General features: G+C 42.3%; 2 protein-coding genes and 1 pseudogene across 2 annotated transcripts; all 3 read left to right on the top strand.

The window, feature by feature from the left end:
• Positions 1–540: 540 nt before the first annotated feature.
• Positions 541–605, top strand: LOC145436673 (U6 spliceosomal RNA; annotated as a pseudogene).
• Positions 606–5,478: 4,873 nt separating this feature from the next.
• LOC145436503 (uncharacterized) lies at positions 5,479–9,519 on the top strand. Its single transcript, XM_080313865.1, has one exon. It carries the CDS (start codon positions 5,479–5,481, stop codon positions 9,517–9,519), a length of 4,041 nt encoding a protein of 1,346 aa, XP_080169991.1.
• Positions 9,520–16,690: 7,171 nt separating this feature from the next.
• Positions 16,691–18,108, top strand: LOC145435864 (2-oxoisovalerate dehydrogenase subunit beta, mitochondrial-like). The gene has a single exon (XM_080313129.1). It carries the CDS (start codon positions 16,753–16,755, stop codon positions 17,872–17,874), a length of 1,122 nt encoding a protein of 373 aa, XP_080169255.1. The 5' UTR covers positions 16,691–16,752; the 3' UTR covers positions 17,875–18,108.
• The last annotated feature ends 3,044 nt before the right edge of the window (positions 18,109–21,152 follow it).

Genomic DNA, 21,152 nt, shown 5'->3' with positions numbered 1-21,152 from the left:
GATTCGTAGTAAACAACCAACGCACAACTGTGACATCACAAGCAGCGTCTGGTTAGGTAAGTACAGTAAGTAGTGAACAACACATGGAATATATATCAATTTATACGAAATTAGATGAAAAAGGGGACTATACGCAATGATAAATGTTTCTGTATGAAAAAAAAAGACCCAGATCAATCATTATAACGTGGCCAGTAAATATTATTTGTGTCATGTGTCAGCGGATGAATACCATTTATTTCGAAATCGTTCGAGTGTCGTCTGGCCAGCGGCCATTAGTGAGGTTTGGGCAAAGGGTGGAGCGAAGCTTGTTGTGCTTGAAGAAAGTGGACACGATCGTTGAAGATTCCTAGGAATGCTGAATGGAATACGCATCTTAAAAGGTAATACAGTACTACATAGTATTTGTTACCGTGAATATCTGACTCAGCACACCAGCTTGACTTAGATTTCATGATTGATATATTTCATTCGCCGCATTCTCTGTTCTATTTTGGGATATTTGTCGACTTCTATAGTGACCACATACTCCGCTGCGGTGGAGAAGATTAGCATGGCCCCCGCGCAAGAATGACACGCAAAATCGTGAAGCGTCCAATGTCATTTTCGGGCCATAGCATAGATATGTTTTCATCCACTGCTGGATTTGTTTGCCACATGCCACCTTAAATTAGGAACCTTTTGCTTCAATACAGAGATAAAGTCATGAATCTTTGCTATGTCATGTAAAAGGCGGATCGCAAATGTACGGGAGAACATGTAAATTAGATATACCGGAGGTGACTGTAACATTACAGTCTGGCGTGTAAAGTGAGATTACCGGGCGAGTGTAAGTTAAATTTACATTGACGAACGGTAATGTTAGATTACCACGAAATGTCTGGCTACCGTGCTTCCAAACATTTCGCGGTAAATCGAGGTTTTTATTTTTTACAGTGTAGTAAAGAAAGCTCCTTGGATCTGCGTGTGTGATCAGGATTGCAAGTGTACTCAGAGCGGTCATTAGTCAGTGACTAGTGCGTACAACAGGAACTGTAAGCTGTAGCTTCGACTCCAATCAAGCACTATACCAGCGTGTCTTGTGTGAAAACCCTGGTATTCGATTTGTAGCAGTACAGTAATTACATTGTGTCGTCACACTTGATTTGTTATACTCGCTCTTCCTTCGTAGAATCGCATGGAATGTTCGCTGAAGTTTCGGGAGACACGTGGGTTTTTGGCTAAGGGATGGAGCAGTAACGATTGTCTGTGTGTATTGTGTACTTGTGTACAGTACACTGGCGTATTTGGCTGTATTGAAGATTCGCCTTGGATTATGAAATTAAACTGATTTATATATGGTACAACGCTGGGCTCGTGTGTTGTAGTAACAACCGTCCGTCGCCAGGAGAGGTTCCGGAACCCGAACACTCTTTACGACGTCCCCGTTAAGCAGTTATCGCCGAATCGGGGACGCTACAAAATTGGCGAGCACGCCAGGACCTCTTCTTAAAGTGACGGTTCGGTTGGAACGACATGGACTGGAAGACTGCCATGACGGAGCAGTGGCGTAGGGATGTTCTACAGAAGCTGTCGGACAAGGTACAGGCGTGCATTAACGGATACAATGAAAGGCTGCAGCGAGGGGACCAAGGGGCCGGAGTCACCGCTGGGATTGACCGTGTGCGCGACAGCCGGACAGGGCTTCTTTCGGCTAGAACGAGCATTTCGAAGCGGAAATCAGAAGGCAAGAAGTCAGGCTTACCTGAGATGGAGACTGAGCAACAGAGCAGTGGCTGTCTTGATGACGCTGTGAGTGGGAGAATAGACGCCCACTGGGATGGCACTGCTGCGGATGGACCTGCTTTGACGACACGAGCGTTATTGGCCGCGGAAGGCAAGGAGTCAGGCTTGCCTTGGACTGAGCAACAGAGCAGTGGCTGTCTTGATGACGCTGTGAGTGAGAGAGTAGACACTCACTGGGATGGCACTGCTGCTGTTGAGGCTGATTTGACAACACGTGTGTTACCGGCCGCGGAAGGCATGGAGTCTGGCTTGCCTTGGACTGAGCTACAGAGTAGTGGCTGTCTTGATGACGCTGTGAGTGGGAGGGTAGACACCCACTGGGATGGCCCTACTGCTGTTGGAGCTGCTTTGGCGACGCGTGAGCTATCGGTCACGGAAAGCAAGGAGTCAGGCTTGCCTTTGACTGAGCAGCAGGGTAGTGGCTACTGTGACGATGACGTGGGTGGGAGAGCGAACACCTACTGGGATGGCACTGCTGATGGAGTTGCGTCGACGACATGCGCGATATTGGTCGCGGAAGGCAAGGAGTCAAGCATGCCTGAGACTAAGCTGCCGTGTTCTGGCTGTCGTGACGACGAGGAAAGCAGGGAAACAGACATTTGCCGGGGTAACACTGCTGCGGACGGGATTGATTCGACGATACGGCCGGTTTTGGTTGTTGAGAGCAACGGTTCGTGTTTACCAGAGACCGAGCAGCAGGAGAATGATTACCATAGTAATGCGGCTGCCGATGTTTTCTTCACTAAGCGTGAGAATGGTGTTGCGCTGAGTGCACGTGAGAGTTCAGCTGCCCAGGGATGTTGGAGCGAGCTGCGGAAATCCTTCGTCCCATTCGCGACCAACGGGATTTTTATTGAGTTTCTGAGGCTGACCATTCGGGGAGCGAGACAGACGACGTCGAAGGAGCGAATCGGTGCAGTGACGTGAAGGAGTTGTAGAAATCGAACTGTGTGGGAATGACGAATTTGGAACGGACATTGTAGTTTAATATTTTTTCTTTCGGTTGAGTGGAACGAATTGCTATACATTTGTATACTAGGCCTAATACTGTATGTGATTTGATGAGCTAGCGATCACAACTGTCATTTGTAGGGTTGGTTAGTTGAGTAAATTTTGTGTGATTGAGATTTTTTTTTTGTAGGGAAAATCCAATCAAGAAAGGTGAGGGTAGTGTGAAAACCCTGGTATTCGATTTGTAACAGTCCAGTAATTACATTGTGTCGTCACACTTGATTTGTTATACTCGCTCTTCCTTCGTAGAATCGCATGGAATGTTCGCTGAAGTTTCGGGAGACACGTGGGTTTTTGGCTAAGGGATGGAGCAGTAACGATTGTCTGTGTGTATTGTGTACTTGTGTACAGTACACTGGCGTATTTGGCTGTATTGAAGATTCGCCTTGGATTATGAAATTAAACTGATTTATATATGGTACAACGCTGGGCTCGTGTGTTGTAGTAACAACCGTCCGTCGCCAGGAGAGGTTCCGGAACCCGAACACTCTTTACGACGTCCCCGTTAAGCAGTTATCGCCGAATCGGGGACGCTACACTTGCAACAAGCCGTTGCAGCGACCGCTACAGTCAGAAACTTTACCAGTTACAAAACTGAAAGTTGGAGAAGTTGAAAGTAATGGAAGCTGCAGCAACGCCAGAGAAAGCTGACTGCTCAGCCGTACAAAGTAAAACTGTGGCAACGTCAGAGACAAGTGCTGACGGCCCGGCTCCGCCAAGTTCAGAGAATGTTGAAGACGGACGCGGAAGTGTCAAGAAAGAAATTGTGGACCAGAGCCCCGCGAATAGCAAGTCAGTGGGTTCTGATGTTCCAACCAGTAGTGACGGCACTTTCCATGGATTCGATCAGAGATTGGTTGAACTTGGTCGTCAGTTCCGTGAAACAAAAGGAGAAGTTGAAAGTCGCATCGAATCGGTTGAGGATATAATGACGCAATCCGCAAATAAAGAAGAATTACGGGAAGCAATGAAAGGCGTTTCTCGCTGCAGAGACGAATTGCGCAAAATTACGGAAGAAATTATTTCAAATCACGCTGAAAGTACGGAAACAAAAGATTTCACCAACAGTCTGAGGTTGGTTGAGATAGATATTAAAAAAGTCCGGCAAGAAGTCAAAGATTTCATGATGCTTCCATCTGAAAATGGATCCGTATGTAGCCGCGCGAGATCTGGAGCCGGCTCGAGATCGAGCCGTCACACACAGAACAGTCGCATCAGTCACAAACAGCAAATTTATGATCACCAAAAAGAAACCGCCGCTTTAAAAGCAAGACTGGAATTTTCAGAGCAAGAAGCTGAAATGAAAAAGAAGTTATTTGAAGATGAAGCAAAGTTGTCGCAATTGGCTCTGAAGAGTCAAATTGCTGAAAAAGAAGCCGTGATCGCAGTTTGTGAGCGAATTGAAAAGGAGGAAAACCCCTTTGGTCTGGATGAAGATACCCAGTATGTTGGATCTAGCTTTGCAGAAATACAGAATAGCGTTCCGGTTTTGAATTCAGGAGACAAGGTAAAAAACTTTGTTCTAAGTGACTCTCATGACCGTCCCGAAGTAAGGCCATCTACTGTCAAATTTACGGAACCTAAATCACCAACCTTAGTCATTGATAAATCTCCCCCGATGAACCATGTCTCATGTGTCGAACCGCAAGCAATTGAACAAAAACTGTTTGTGCCGAGTCCTAAATCGCCCACCGATCATTCCATGCTTATACCAAGTGAACGTCAATACAATGTAAGACCTAGGACGCGTATACCCGATATTAAAGTTTGGGTTTTTGATGGTGATGAAACCAACTATATAGAGTGGGAGAATTCGTTCAAGGCTTTGGTAGAAGATAGAGTGTACTGTGTCAATGAGAAGATGAATTTGTTGAAACAGCATCTTGGTCCCGACCCATTGAAAGTTGTTAAAAGTCATTTTTTGAATGGTACGGAGGAATCCTACCAAAAAGCAATCGGAGACTTGCGAGACAGGTATGGAAGCCCTGTTGTCATTGGCCAAACCTTCCTGAATAGACTGCGTGCTTGGCGCTACATAAAGGATTATGACAAACTTGGTCTGCGCGAGTTCTCTGATTTTTTGGAGCAAGTAGTAGTCAACAAGCATTATGTATCAGAGTTGGGCATTCTTGATTACTCGTCAAGTCATATGTACATAGTGAAGAAGTTACCTCCGTCACTGGTCGAGAAGTGGCGCGTTAAAGTGGCGCAATACAAAGTGGAAACGAATGATAAAAATTGCTACCCGCCCTTTGAGTATTTCGTGTCATTTGTAAGAGATCAGTCAGAGCTTCAAAACATGCCGGAATTCAGAATGCTTAATGAAGACCGACATAGTAACGTCACTCATTCCGCTCAAAAGATTTCGCGTGATAAGCCAAGTGTGTCATTCGGAACTAATGTGAAGCCAGATGAGTTCGATTGCATCTTTTGTAAAAAGAAAGGCCATCATATCTCGGATTGTGTTGATTTCGGGAAGTTGCCCTTCTCTGAGCGAAAATCGTATATGTACGACAATTTTTATGTTATGGGTGTGGAGAAAAGTGTAGTAGATCCCACAAGGGGCAAGACTGTACCAAGCGTGTGGTTTGCAAGACATGCGGCAAGTTCCATTTAACTAGCCTTCATTTGAGCTCTGCTCCCAGTGTTTCAAATTGCATTCAAGTCTGTGAGTCCGAAACCATGGAAATCGATAATACCATGCTGGTACCGGTCTGGGTTAATCCCAAGTCGGATCCCACGAAGATTACCCTTTGTTACGCCGCACTGGACTCGTTGAGTAACCGTTCTTTTGTTACGGAAGAGATAAAGAGTGAGCTTCGTCTGAATAGTCAATCCACGCATGTCGAGTTGTCTACAATGAGCGGAAAGGATGCATGGCCTATTGAGAAAGTTTGGAACCTCGAAGTTACATCCTATGACAAGATGAAGAGTGTCAACGTAGCACAAGCGTATGTCAGAGATGAGATACCCGCGAACAGAACACAGATTCCTAAAGCGTCCGCATGCAAAGAGTGGGCACACCTCCGGAAGGTAGCAGATGAGTTGCCTCCTTATCTGCCTAATGCAAAAGTCGGCATCTTGCTGGGGAGTGATGTGGTCGCAGCGCTAATCCCTCGTGAAGTGGTGGCTGGGGGAGATAATGAGCCGTTTGCTATGAAGACCGACTTGGGATGGGGTGTTGTCGGTAAAATCTGTAAAGGTGTTGATCCTAACAATGCTATATGTCATAGGATCATAGTGCAAGAAATGAACAATGACGCTAACATTGTATTAGCATCGCGAGCAAAAGAGATAATCAACCCGAACGCAGTGAAGAACATGTTTGAATTGGAGTTCGCCGAGCATAAAGGAAAGTTATCGTCGCTCTCCATAGAAGATCGAAGATTCCTGCAGATAATTTCAGACGGGATAAAGCAGCGTCCAGACAAGCATTACGAAATGCCTCTCCCGCTTCGAGACGAGACTGTCGATATCCCCAACAACAAATCGTTCGTTTTGAAAAGAACTGCCCAACTTGGTAAGCGTTTGGCAAAGCATGATGATTTTCGTAATGACTATGCCACATTTATGAGTGATATTTTGAGCATGTATGCCGAGAAAGTCCCTAATAATGAGCTTGATCTGAATAATGGTAAAGTGAACTACTTGATCCACATGGGTGTGTACCACCCACGTAAGCCAAACCAAATACGTGTCGTGTTTGATGGCTCTGCCAAGTATTTAGGCATGAGTTTGAATGATTACCTGCTAACTGGCCCAGATCTGTTGAACAAAATGTTAGGTGTGCTTTGTCGAATGAGAAAGTTTGATTACGCCATGAGTGCGGATTTGAAAAGTATGTTCTTTCAGTTTTTTGTCAGTCCCAAGCACCGCGATCTGCTGCGCTTCTTTTGGTGGGAAGATGGCGATGTTGTAAATGGCAAGTTGATAGAGTATCGTCTAAAAGTTCATTTGTTCGGGGCTTGTAGCAGTCCCTCCGTTTGCAACTTTGGCCTGAAACGTGCGGCAGATGATGGTGAAGTAGAATTTGGCACGCCTGCGGCAGATTTCATCCGAGATAACTTTTATATGGATGATGGCATAATATCCCTAGACGATGAATCTGAGATGATTGCGCTGGCTATAAGTAGCAGCGCGTTGTGTGGAAATTTTGGCATGAAGCTCTGCAAATTCGTCTCAAATAGTCGTAAAGTGATTGAAAGTATTGAACCGTCCGATAGAGCTAAGGACATAAAAGAAGTTGATTTGAAAAAGGACGCATTGCCCAATGTAAGAACGCTTGGTATCGTTTGGTGTATTGAAAATGATTCGTTGCAGTTTCGCATGCAACTCAAAGATTGTCCGTGTACCAGGCGTGGCATTTTGTCGACCGTGGCTTCAATATATGACCCGTTAGGCCTCGCTGCTGTTATATTGATTGAGCCCAAAGCCATTTTGCAATCACTGTGTAAAGCTAATGCATCTTGGGACGACCCTGTTCCCCAAGAGTTGTGGATGCGCTTGGAGAAATGGCGTTCGGATATCCATTTAATTGAGTCGGTCCACATAAGACGTTGTTATAAGCCCCTTGATTTTGGCAAAGTAGAGCATGTTGAGCTGCATCATTTTTCTGATGCTAGTAATTTCGCATATGGTCAGTGTTCCTATGTGCGTTTGGTAAATGACAAAGGGGATGTGTCCTGTTCCCTTGCGATGGGGAAAGCTCGTGTAGCCCCATTGAATAAGCAAGTTTCTATTCCTAGGCTGGAATTGAGCGCTGCTGTTGTGTCGTCGCGGATGAGTCGGTTTCTTCGCGACGAGTTGAAGTATGAGAATGTTGTAGAGTATTTCTGGGTTGATTTCATGGTAGTTTTAGGCTACATCAAAAATGAAGCTAAGCGATTTCATGCGTATGTCGCAAATCGAGTCCAGACAATCCATGACCATACTGATGTGGATTCATGGTACTACGTGCCTTCTGCACAAAACCCGAGTGATGATGCCAGTAGAGGTATCCCTGTGAGTGATTTCAATGCAACATGTCGTTGGTTGTGTGGCCCTAGTTTCCTGCATGTCGTGGGTCCCTTTGAGGCCCCTGAGTCCACCTTTGAACCGTGTGAGTCAGAAAAAACAGTAATTGCTAATGAAATGAGAAAAGCAACTGCCTTTGTGAGTAACGTAGTGCAAAATCAAACGCACCCTACGTTTGGGGTTATTGATCCAGATACCCTTGGGCATTTCTCGTGTTGGGATAAGTGTAAGAGATCTGTGGCTAAAGCTATGCGTTTTGTTGCTATATTGAAAAAATCGGATCCAGGAGATCTGTCTGTAAGTTTACTTCAAGATGTTGAATGTCTGCTTGTGCGCTCAGCTCAGTACGAATGTTTCGCAAAGGAAATTGAGACTTTGCACAGTGGGAAACCACTGCAGAAAAATAGTGCTTTGTTTCGCTTGAATCCGTTTCTCGATTCTTGTGGTATGCTACGACTCGAAGGTCGCATTGAAAATTCTGATGAGCCCTATAATGTGAAACACCCAGTCTTGATACCCAAGAAGTCGTGCATCACTGATATGCTGGTGCGTCATTTCCATGAACGTAGTAACCACTCCGGTCGCTACATGACTTTGAATCTTATCCGTCAACACGGATATTGGTTGATAAATGGATCGTCTCGAGTGACGCATGTAATTGGTTGTTGTGTTACTTGTCGCAAGTTGCGACGGCCCCTTGAGAGCCAGAAAATGGCGCCTTTGCCAGTAGATAGGTTTGATACTGAAGCTCCCTTCACCTACGTTGCGTGCGATGTCTTTGGTATATACTACGTGAAAGAGAAGCGATCTACTCTGAAGCGTTATTGTGTTGTGTTTACATGTTTGTCTTCTCGTGCTATCCATTTGGAATCGTTGAATGCTATGACCACTGATTCCTTCATCAATGCCCTCCGCAGAATGTTGGCCCGTAGAGGTCCTATGACGCAGCTGAGATGTGACTGTGGCACAAATTTTGTCGGCGCTAGTAATGAGTTGAAAAAAGCTGCTGTGAAATTGAACCAAACTAAAGTGAAAAACTTCTTATTGAATGAGCATTGCGATTTTATTGAATTCAACTTTGCCGTTCCCCATGCTAGCCACATGTCGGGAGCAGTCGAAAGACAAATCCGAACCGTGAAGGCTGCTCTTAATCCTTTGTTGCTGAAATTTGGTCATATCTTGTGTGATGAGTCTTACCGTACATTTCTTGCCGAAGTTGAGAATATTGTAAATTCAAGACCGTTGTGTGTGCAAAATTTGAATGACCCATCAGCTCCAATCCCATTGTCCCCTCAGCATATTCTCACATTGAAGTCCAAGGTTTTGTTGCCTCCACCAGAAGTATTTCAAAAATGTGATATATATTTGGTAAAAAGATGGCGCAGGGTCCAGTACCTCGCCAATGAGTTTTGGAGTAAATGGAAACGCGAGTATTTGAGCTCACTGCAAAATCGAAGTAAATGGAATGATGTCAAACGGGATTTCAAACCCGGCGATGTTGTTTTAATTTCTGACCCTAATCAGCCCCGGAATTTTTGGAAACTTGGCCGAGTTGAGGTTGTCACGCCAAGTGGTGATGGGCACATTCGGAAAGCAACTGTGTTAGTTGCGACAACGGAGCTTGATGCAAAAGGTAGACGCACTGCTTCTTCCACTTATGTTGACCGCCCCATTCACAAGTTGGTGCTTTTAATATCAGTCGATTCTTGATTGTCTGTTTTTCGCTGTGTGATATGTGTGAATCTCGTTATTTTTGTTGTTGTTGTTGTTGTTGTTATTGTTATTCGTTTTCGTACATACTTGAGATCATTTGGATATCTCTATGTGTTATCAGTGTAGTCCGATTTCCCGAAGTGGAGCCACATTGTTTACACGTTTGCGAAAATAGTTGTAAAGACATTTTATGTTGCACAAAAATGTCCTTAAAAGGGGGAGTGTAAATGACTGTCCTAATTCCGTTGTGCGCGAAAGCGTAAATAGGTCACTCTCGAAACCACAAGCTGTGACGGCACAGTTAGTCTGCGACGCACGTGATCTCAGAGCCCGCATACTGAGGTCGGCGCGCTCGCGCTTCAGTCGTAAAATAGACAATTGGCTCCATTTCGCTTCATTTATTCTTTCTATTTCTTATTGAACCGCAGTATCATTTGAACCTGGTAAATCTACAAGTTTCTGACCACTATTACTACTATTTGGCTGTTTTGTGCTAGTAAAGAAAGCTCCTTGGATCTGCGTGTGTGATCAGGATTGCAAGTGTACTCAGAGCGGTCATTAGTCAGTGACTAGTGCGTACAACAGGAACTGTAAGCTGTAGCTTCGACTCCAATCAAGCACTATACCAGCGTGTCTTGCAACAAGCCGTTGCAGCGACCGCTACAATCTGTATTCAGTTGAAGGAAGAATTTTATGTTCGCTTCGTCTTATTCTCATATGACTCTACTTGAAACGGGCGCCTATCGTCATTTCATAATTTTTATTCAACATTGGTTCCTGCCGCCATGGCCATGGGCTTATATATCACGTTAGCGTGGGACCAAAACAGCAATTCGTCCCCCAGTCCAAACGTTGGTCTTTGGCCCCCGTAGGGTGGTAATCTCAAGTTGAAGACTGAATTTCGTCAAGAAATTTAGTAATTGCAATATATTACTATTAATTTTTAATCCTCTCTCAGCCCGCGATGGTCAGATATACCTGTAGTTTATTTGTTTGAGGTAATCATGGTGTTTGTCGACTACCACAGACATTTACACCAGGCCGATTTTATGCATTTTCGATTCCGTATCTGCCGACCTGCAGCACGGCCCACTTCTAAGCATTTTGTAAGACACCGCTTACGTGGGTGAGGCGGCGAGGAGGAGCCTAGATAAACCTCCAACACTTAGGTAGGAATTCCGAAGTCGACCTCGTTCAGACTCGTACCCGCAACCCATTGGTGTTGCGGCTGTGGATTATACCACTGCTCTATCTCGCCACACAATTACCTACCTGTAGAGCTGGGGCAACGTAATTCATAATTATGACCTCTGGTTTTTTGTTATAATGACTTTAGTGTATGCTCTTAATTCGTGACCTCCGGTATTGTTACATAATCAAAAGATATTGTAGTGGCTCAAACGTAGCAGACTAAAAGAAAAACTTTCGTGAGGCGCATAAACAAATTGTCATGTCTTTATATGTGACTGCATGTCTAGCAACTCAAGTTGTAAATTACTATATAGGGTCAGTGGCCCCATTAACTACAATATGACTTGAAAACATTTCATCATGGTTAAAAAGCATTCATTCATTGCGGCCGTTGAACTTAACAATCAAGTCAAATAATCCATTGGTTTGCTGGTCAGATAGCGTTGTAAAACGTGTTGTAACACCACCTGCACTTAATCAAGTCTGGTGATGAGCAGACTTAAATTTTAGTGCCGATCCAGACGCATTTGAGTGCGAGCATACTTTTTGACGTGAGTTGAGTAACGAAATCGTTGCTGAGTAGAGAATCGCTACTCGACACCAAAGGAATTGGTCTTCACCTAAATTATAAACTCCAGATTCCAAGCAAAGCAAGTGAAATTTTTGAATATCATTTTTTTTTGTTATAGATTGATTTTTTATTATTTTTGTCGGATTTTTCAACGTCAAGGGGAGCCGCAAGTTGGCTAGCTGAGAGCCGCATGCGGCTCTCGGACCCGCGGTTGGCAATCATTGATATAGAGAGGATTTTCAAGTCAATTAGATCTCTCGAAAATACTGTATAACTTATGTTGGTTTACGAAATACTTTTTGAGTCGCCTTCGAGCTCGTTCTCCACCCTATTGGAAAATTTGGGGTGCGGCAGTTATGGCCCTGGCAAGTAGCCTATGCAAATCGTTGGGCGCGATAAATTGACCTCCATGAAAATGGGCAATGGATACATTATGACGTAACAAACAAATGACGCATTTTTTTAAAGGGAGTTCGTTATCTCATTAGTAGGGCAATTTTTTTTTTGACATGTCAAAAAAAGTCAAAATTAGGTCAAAATTTGTCAAAATTGTTTACAAAGTCAAACATTTTTTGACCTCTGCATTTCGTTTGTATCGTAGATTTTGCGCTGTCGGTGAACTTGTCATTTGATATTTTGCAGCTTTTAGCCTACTTTATAGGCCTACCGTTGTAAACGGACCATCGTCTGCTCATTGTGAATCATAAATGGTCAAATGAAACAAATAGTGACATGGTTTTATGGTCAACGTACCGCAATATCCTAGCTGAAGCAAGACTGCTTGGACATTGCATGGTTCTTATATCAAGAAGCGCAAGCTGAAAAATTGTGATATAGACAACATTGTCAGAATGAAGCAACACGGTTTGTCACCAGCAGTGTGCACACAACTTGAGTGTTGTCAGCCAACAAATGCTACTGTTGAACGTTCTTTCTCCGTTCTTGGCAAGCTACGTAGTAAGGACAGACACTTTCTACCCGAGAATGTAGAAAAGGATCTTTCGTTGTACTACAGCAAATTTTAATTATTTCCACCAGAATACGTAATGTAACTACTGGAATTCTTCATAGGGCCAGATTTCGTTAAAATACTAGTTTTTCATGTAAAAATCTGTCAGTTTTTGAGCCAAAAACGTTTTTTCAGGCCAATCTACTTTGTAAGGACAGACAGTTCCAACCAGAAATGAAGATAAGTAGTACAATTTTAACATTATAGGCGAAAACACCTAATTTGCATACGTGAGGTCAAAATTTGGTCAAATTTCAGTTTTTTTAGGTCAAAAAAGGTCAAAATTTCGATTTTTTTAGGTCAAAATCTTCCGTTTTTTAGGTTAAAAAAATTGCCCTATACTCATTAGGCCTTTTCAGCGCAATCCATATGTTGTCTTCCAACATAGCTTCTAAGATGCAAAATAAATGTAATCGTGAGTAATCGTGATTACTTTTCCAATGTAATCGTAATCGTAATCGACTACTTCCTGATTTTGCTGTAATCGTAACCGTAATCGCGTCATTCAGAAGTAATCGTAATCGCAATCGATTACATTCATGAAGTAATCACCCCATGTCTGCACGGTCTTATCGATCATTCCTATCTAATACCGAATACCGTGCACGCATATTTTCTGTACCACCATCACTGCCGTTTGTTATGTATTTTGGTTCGATGAAAATAAAGACTCTCTCTCTCTCTCTCATAATATTGTGAAATGCACGCTCTTTAGTTTGTCATTGTCGATGGATTTCGCTGTTGTTGTACCGACATGGTCTTGATCAGAGACAGTTTCACTACTAAAATAAGAAGCCTCGGCGTGATGTGACGAAGCTTCATTGGATGCATGGTATCTTCCAGGTCGAAGAAAGTCATGTTCATTGTTCATAGGGCATTAACTCATTGAAAACGTTGTCTTACAATTTAAAACAATTTATGACTTGATTGCTAATATCACTCAAACGAATTCGTCGTGTATAGATAAATAACAAATAACTTTATGGTAGTCCTATATATGCACATGCACAATGCACATGGGTAGACCATAGGCAATGACTGTTATCTGATTCTATTTAGTTCACACCAGGGTTGTAATGACTCGATCGAGTCTGACTCGAGTTACGATTTTCTGATGACTCGACTTGACTCAAGTCAATTTCTCAAAATACGGAAATGACTCGACTCGAGTCAATTTGTGTATTGACTGGAGTCATTGCGCATGACTCGAATCAAGTCATATGACCCGAGACTCAGACGGCCAAGACCGACATTTCGAAGAATAGTAAATTATTCACACTATTGGGATATTTCGACTGCCGGGACTGGTACTTAAATATGCGATCAGAAACTGCTAATAGTGTGGAAAATTAATATGTTATAAATGCGAACCATTCGATAACACCAAACCGAGCTACAAAGTGGAGTTATAACAAGACTTTAACAGGAAACTGAGCATATAGTCAACACAATGACTTGGACTCGGACTCGAGCCGTAATACCATATGACTCGGACTCGGCCCCCTGCTCGCTGACTTGGACTCGGACTTGACTATAGGTGGTGATTTGAGATGACTATACTTGACTCGAGTCAAAACTATAAATTGACATTGCCTTGTGACTCGGAGCCTGGTGAGTTGGTTACAACCCTGGTTCGCACCGGGACACCCCTAGCAAGCTATTCGATCAGTGGCTGGGTTGGTTATATTAGCACATTCGAATACACCCTGAATTTTATGATTTGGCAGTTATGGCGGTTATTTTATTCGACGAAACGTTGGTTTGTGTCATTATCCCGGATAAAAGTGATTGGGATTAATCAATTTAAACCTACTTTCAATCTCGTTAGGTCACTGAAAATAATACGAAAATCCCCCTCAGAATGGATGGCATTCTTACGAACTTTATTACACTATTAAGTATTGAAGGCGCGCACCAGTCGAGAAGAAAACAACTTTTTTTTAGGGGGGGGGGATTTTCAATGTTAACCGAGTAAAATGTATAGTATAAACTGTTGGAAATTCAATATCAAAGGTTACTATGGCTGTATGACTGTCAGTTCTACAGCTAATTTATGTAAATTTGAATGAAATATGGGATCTGGGTGTTTCTGGGTTTATTTGGCCTTCACGTCTGGGTTTTTCCGAAATATCCCAGTGGCATCCCTGAAGCAAACTAGTACTGAGATCTCTGACATCACCGACATCTGTGACATTGCCAATTTATGTCCACCCCAATGCAACTGCAGTGCATTTACATTTTCATTCTGCAAAGATTCGATCGTGGTTTGTCGCGCTCCGATACGATACGTGGTGCTCACTCTAATTACATACTCACTGCTAAACTTTGATCTTTAATTTCAAACGTAGCATGACAGTGAGCACGGTACTGGTATTTACTTTTAATTTACCATACAGTGTTTTTTCAAATTTTCGCAGCCAGAAAGAGAGAGAGAGAGAGTCTTTATTTTCATCCAACCAAAATACATAACACCAGAAGTGGTGGTACAGAAAATATGCATGCACAGTATTCGATATTAGATAGGAATGATCGATAAGACCATGAAGGTCATCTAATCTGATCACACCATCATCAAACAGGTACACTTGACTCTGCTCTGAACAGTCCGGGGCCAGAGAATTGCCCATTCAGTTCCAACCAAAAATGCAAATACACGGAAAAATATAAACCATTGCAGAACCAGACTGTAGCGAAAGGATCATGACTCAGGTGATCATCAAGTAAGCTACAGCTTCAGTGGACAGTTACTGCATCATGGAAACTTGAAACTAAACGACACGCTCGCAACTTTGATAGGAGCTCTCGCAGTAGTCTAACACTATAGCGAATTGGCCAAAACGACGCCTGGGCTATAGGCACGAGTTAACAAGATAAGGAATAAATAAGTTGACTGCGTTCAACAGTGCACAGTATATATTTATAGTTAGTTGGTAAAAAGCTATAGCACTCAATTTATGCTTGAACGACTTTGGAAGCGTGTGATACTGAGGAATATATATTATAGCCTATGCTAATAATGAATGGAATATGACCTATAACATAAAACATGATGAGGAGGTCAGGATGGATGGTGAATTTACCTTACGGACAGAGACAGAGAGACTTTTATTGAACTATGATTGTAATCGAAATAATACAATGCATTTTGTAGCAATGCGATCCTTGGGAGTGACCCCCCCCCCAGATCTTCGAGTGTAAAAGTTATGCTGTATGTTGCAAACTGTTCCTTCTATCGAAAAATTATTTGCAGACAAAGTAAAATGCAAAAATGGCTTGATGCCGAATGATGATAGGAAGCGAAGAAAGTTGGGACATTAACAGAATGTAAGGAAAATAACAGAAGAACTGGACACAGAAAATAAAAGATTTCAACTATATGATGTCTGAAAGTGTGCTTTTTCCATATGTGAAAATTAAAGGGTCAGGTTTATACAATTGTGTTGAGTTGCTTTGAATACTCTGTATTTGCAATTTGCCTGTGCTCTATCTGAAAACCTTATAACTAGGGCAATTTTTTTTTTGACATGTCAAAAAAAGTCAAAATTAGGTCAAAATTGTAGCTTTAGGTCAAAATTTGTCAAAATTGTTTACAAAGTCAAACATTTTTTGACCTCTGCATTTCGTTTGTATCGTAGATTTTGCGCTGTCGGTGAACTTATCACTTGATATTTTGCAGCTTGTAGCTTACTTTATAGGCCTACCGTTGTAAACGGATCATCGTCTGCTCATTATGAATCATAAATGGTCAAATGAAACAAATAGTGACATGGTTTTATGGTCAACGTACCGCAATATCCTAGCTGAAGCAAGACTGCTTGGACATTGCATGGTTCTTATATCAAGAAGCGCAAGCTGAAAAATTGTGATATAGACAACATTGTCAGAATGAAGCAACACGGTTTGTCACCAGCAGTGTGCACACAACTTGAGTGTTGTCAGCCAACAAATGCTGCTGTTGAACGTTCTTTCTCCGTTCTTGGCAAGCTACGTAGTAAGGACAGACACTTTCTACCCGATGATGTAGGAAAGGATCTTTCTTTGTACTACAACAAATTTTAATTATTTCCACCAGAATACGTAATGTAACTACTGGAATTCTTCATAGGGCCAGATTTCGTTAAAATACTAGTTTTTCATGTAAAAATCTGTCAGTTTTTGAGCCAAAAACGTTTTTTCAGGCCAATCTACTTTGTAAGGACAGACAGCTCCAACCAGAAATGAAGATAAGTAGTACAATTTTAACATTATATGCGAAAACACCTAATTTGCATACGTGAGGTCAAAATTTGGTCAAATTTCAGTTTTTATAGGTCAAAAAAGGTCAAAATTCAGATTTTTTAGGTCAAAATCTTCCATTTTTTAGGTCAAAAAAAATTGCCCTACTTATAACGCATCTATTTTCTTAACAGTAACGAATCATTATATTTGTTGCGAAAGCTCTATTGTAGTCGATAAGAATATGTTGTCGAGGTTGATTTCAAAGACCAATCTCGCCGCAAATGCCGCAGGCGTGTACCGCCTGGCAGCAATCGGCCAAAAAATTCAGCAAAGATCCATTCACTTCGCGTTCGAGCCTGACCAACCTGTCACAAAATACGGCGAAACCCGCAACATGAATTTGCTGCAATCTCTGACGAGCGCCATGGATATTACATTGGAAAATGATCCGACCGCATTGGTTTTCGGAGAGGACGTCGCGTTCGGGGGTGTTTTTCGCTGCACTGTCGGTCTAAGGGATAAGTACGGCAGCGATAGAGTCTTCAACACTCCGTTATGCGAACAAGGAATTGTCGGATTCGCGATCGGCGCTGCGAGTGCCGGTGCCACCACTATCGCAGAAATCCAATTTGCGGATTATATATTCCCAGCTTTTGATCAGATCGTCAATGAAGCTGCTAAATTCCGTTATCGATCCGGCGGACTTTTTGATTGTGGTAAGCTCACAATCCGTGCCCCATGCAGCGCAGTAGGTCACGGCGCCTTGTATCATTCACAATCTCCAGAAGCGTATTTCGCGCACACTCCAGGCATAAAGGTAGTAATGCCACGAAATTGTATTCAAGCTAAAGGATTACTGTTATCCTGCATACAAGACCCGAATCCTTGCCTGTTTTTAGAGCCTAAGGTACTATACCGCTCTGCGGAAGAGGAAGTCCCGGTAGGAGAGTACCTGTTACCTTTGGGTAAAGCAGACGTAGTCTTTGAAGGAAACGATGTAACGCTTGTGGGTTACGGAACTCAAGTACACGTTTTAAAAGAAGTCCGCAAACTGGCGATGGAAGAACTCGGCGTGTCATGCGAAGTCATTGATTTAGCCACGATTTTACCTTGGGACTCCGACACGGTATGTAAATCGGTGGAAAAAACAGGACGTTTGCTGGTGTCGCACGAGGCGCCTTTGACGGGCGGTTTCGCGGCGGAAATAGCGGCTAAAGTACAACGCGAATGTTTTCTGAATCTCGAGTGTCCCATCGAACGGGTCTGCGGATACGACACGCCTTTCCCGCACATATTCGAACCGTTCTACATTCCGGATAAATGGAAATGCATCTCCGCTATCAAGAGAATGATGAACTATTAATCGTTGTCGTTTTTAGGACTTGTTTTCTCGCCATTTCTTAGCGCCCGTTCAGGTTGTTCAAAATTGACTTTGTTTCCGGATTCAGCAGATTCACTGATTGAATTGTTAGGTTGCCAAAAACTGCTGTAGCTTACACCAAATTCGGCTCGATTCCAACTTGTAGATGTGACCACGCATGTATTTGAAAGAAAATTCAATTTTACTACCAAAGTGTCCACCCTATGAAATAGAAAGTTGTCTGCAAGAATTATGCTTAACAATTTTTGCTCACTTTAAACCGGTGAATTCGCATATCTACTAGTTGGAATTGAGCCAAATTTTGTGTATAGCATATTTTTTTAGGCAACCTAGCAATTTAATCAGTGAATTCCTGGTATGCGGAAAAAAAAAATTTCCAACAACCCTACTCTCCGTGCTCCAATGGGGATGGAGCAAAATAGTATATTTCCAGTTAGTTTTCGATTTTTCCCTCCTTGAATATCCATGAAATTGCACGCAATTTTTCAGTCCGACCAAATTGTTGTAAAAAGCTTTTGAACATTCTCAAAACCCATTGTCGTGAAGACAGGTTCAACGCTGCTCATTAGGACTGTCCAAAAATAACTTTCCTTCCGGATTTCAGGGATTCACTGATTAAATTATTAGGCTGCCTAAAAAAAAAACTACACACCAAATTTGGCTCGATTCCAACCAGTAAAAGCCGACGTAGAGCCAATTGAAATTTTTGAATTTAATATAAAAAATAGAACAAAAATTTCCAAATTTGACTGTCGACCCCATAAAATTGTCAAGTTGCCTAAAAGAACAATGCATAAAAATTTTTGCTCAATTACAGCCAGTAGAAGCGTTAGTGTTATTGCAGGTAAAATTTTTAAATTTGCAAAGATTGCATTGGCGGTGGGTAATCCCAGATTTATCACGGTAATGAAAAACTCGAATAACTTTGCTTCTACGGGTTAGAATTGCGTCAAATTTGTTTTGCATCGTTTTCATAGACAACTCAGCAATTTCATGAGGTTTACAGTAAAATTTGAAAAGAATGAGACAGCTTCTATAGATTTGATAGCCTATTTGAAAACCCTCTACTTGAATTAAGGCTTTCTTGTTGCTTTGTCTCCACACAGTTTCAAAAGGCAGGTATGCTCAGATTTCGCTGTGCATATAGAAACCGAACCAATAAATTTTCAATGCAAAGTCCGCAAGGGCGGAATCTGCTCCCTGCCTCGTCTTGCGTTGCGGTGCTGAATTATTTTATTCCTACTGATTGCTGCCTTCACAATGGCTATTTGAGTTGACCATGATCTTTTTAGGGTAATATGGGTTACTAACACATTCTAGCTCAGTGGTTCCCAACCTTTTTCGACCCATCGCCCCCTTTTCCAGGTTAACACCGATCATCGCCCCCCAAAATTTTGTGTGCCGAAAATCGGGCATACAAACTGTAATCACCGGCGGGTTGACTAAAAAAAAAAAAAAAAAAGGTCAAAATTTCGGCTCGATGTCTAATTTGACACACTTTTGTAACTAAATTTCCGTGGGTTGACTAAAAAAAAAAAAAAAAAAAAAGGTCAGCCGTTTTGACGCGCCATCGCCCCCTTTGCTATTTTCGCCCCCCTGTCGCCCCCTTCGTCATTTTCGCCCCCCTAGACCGCCAAATCGCCCCCTGGGGGGCGATATCGCCCACGTTGGGAACCACTGTTCTAGCTGGTTCCATACTCCTAATACACATACAGTTGCCTACTCATTGCACATCATGTCTGCTATCTGCATAAAAAGCCGAAACCATGTTATAGAATTGTTACCTATTGTGTGAAATTAGCAGTTTTCGCCAAACATTCAGTGACTTTCTATTCATTTGTGATTTATAGTCCAGTCGATATATTTTTTTAAATGTTTAAGCGTATTCTGGCCAAAATCTCATGATACAAAATTAATTTTTGAGTTTAGTATCCATCTACGACCCATGCGGAACCACGTTTCTGCTGCAGTCCGGACATTGCCCAGCAGTGGTGGGCTATAAAACAATGCCATTTGTCCTTCTGTTGCACAATTTGTACCTGATGTTTTCAGGCATGTTCTGATTTGTAATGATTTTTATGTTTACGAATCACGAGTTCCCTCCCCTGTTGCACCGCCATTCTCGAACATACCTATTGAAGATTCCACTTTGAATTGAAATTCAGCTTACTGTAGCAAGATATTTGTCAATTTACAGTCAGATGTTGTTGAACTTGAAGAGTAAACAATGCTGCTTTTTACTCTGATTGAAATGTCTGCCGTACTGTCCAAGGTGACCGTAAGCACTAAACACCGCAGTGGTTGAGACCAGTCACCAATTACCTACACCAAAGCATGTGTTGTATCTATACCATGCAGTCGATCAATGTTCCACAGACTGTGTTATGCCAAACCTCGGCTCGTCACTTTCATTGCGCTATCTGATTGGAGCAGAGGTGTGCAACCTTTTTGTAAAGCGAACCGTATGGCTTTCCAGCCCTCCATCTCATCAGGAATTGGTGTATGTGATGGCAAGACCTATCAGTAAAAAGAGATATCAAAGTACACGCGAGATACCTATCGTGAGTAGCTGAAGATCGTTGAATAAATTTTGTCAAAAATATTCATGTTAACGTCTGTGTGAAGGCATAACTCTATGATTGCAGCGTTTTTGAACCCTTTCTTGGCGCACTTGAGCCTAGTTGAAACTTACCGGCTAAATTAGAAGCCCATTGCGTTTATCGCACACCATTAAAAATCGAAATTTATCTGTGGGCCGATGTTTGCACAAATGTAGCCTGCTCCGGGCTAGTGTCTTTGCTGACCCATTTCATAGCTGCAATCCAAATCAAGTCCAAACTTTTGAAGCATAGCACCAGTTTTGGTCAAGACTCAATTGCTGGAAAAGCTATTCAAGAATGTTGTTCTCGCATGGTTTGAAAAATTCAATGCTTTATTCTAGTTACCTCTGAATCGTTGTTTCGGTGATGTAATGTAGTCACAAGATGATAGGAAGTCAGAACACAACTACTTCTTGTCTTATTACCTCTTCTACGCTTTGATGTGGTAGGCTAGGCTTTTCCGAGTTATTTACTTCATCAAGACACTTCACTTCGGCTAACAAGGCTGTGTTCAGCAGCTTGTTGATTTTTCTTTAAAACATTGTAATTTCATGAATTGTAAGCTATGATCATGCTTTGATGTAGTTCTAGTTTTGATTTTAATTTTGACTCTGTGAACATATTTGTCTTGTCTCTCAGTAGTTCCGTAGTCAAGTCTAT

Source organism: Botryllus schlosseri, chromosome 3 (assembly GCF_051294905.1).
Source record: "Botryllus schlosseri isolate E-star chromosome 3, Bs_hap1, whole genome shotgun sequence".
NCBI lineage: Eukaryota > Metazoa > Chordata > Ascidiacea > Stolidobranchia > Styelidae > Botryllus > Botryllus schlosseri.
This window is presented reverse-complemented; position numbering and strand designations above follow the sequence as displayed.

Bases quoted from the DNA above. Each gene is read 5' to 3' on its own strand.
- LOC145436503 (XM_080313865.1), top strand. From the start codon at position 5,479: ATGGAAATCGATAATACCATGCTGGTACCGGTCTGGGTTAATCCCAAG.
- LOC145435864 (XM_080313129.1), top strand. From the start codon at position 16,753: ATGTTGTCGAGGTTGATTTCAAAGACCAATCTCGCCGCAAATGCCGCA.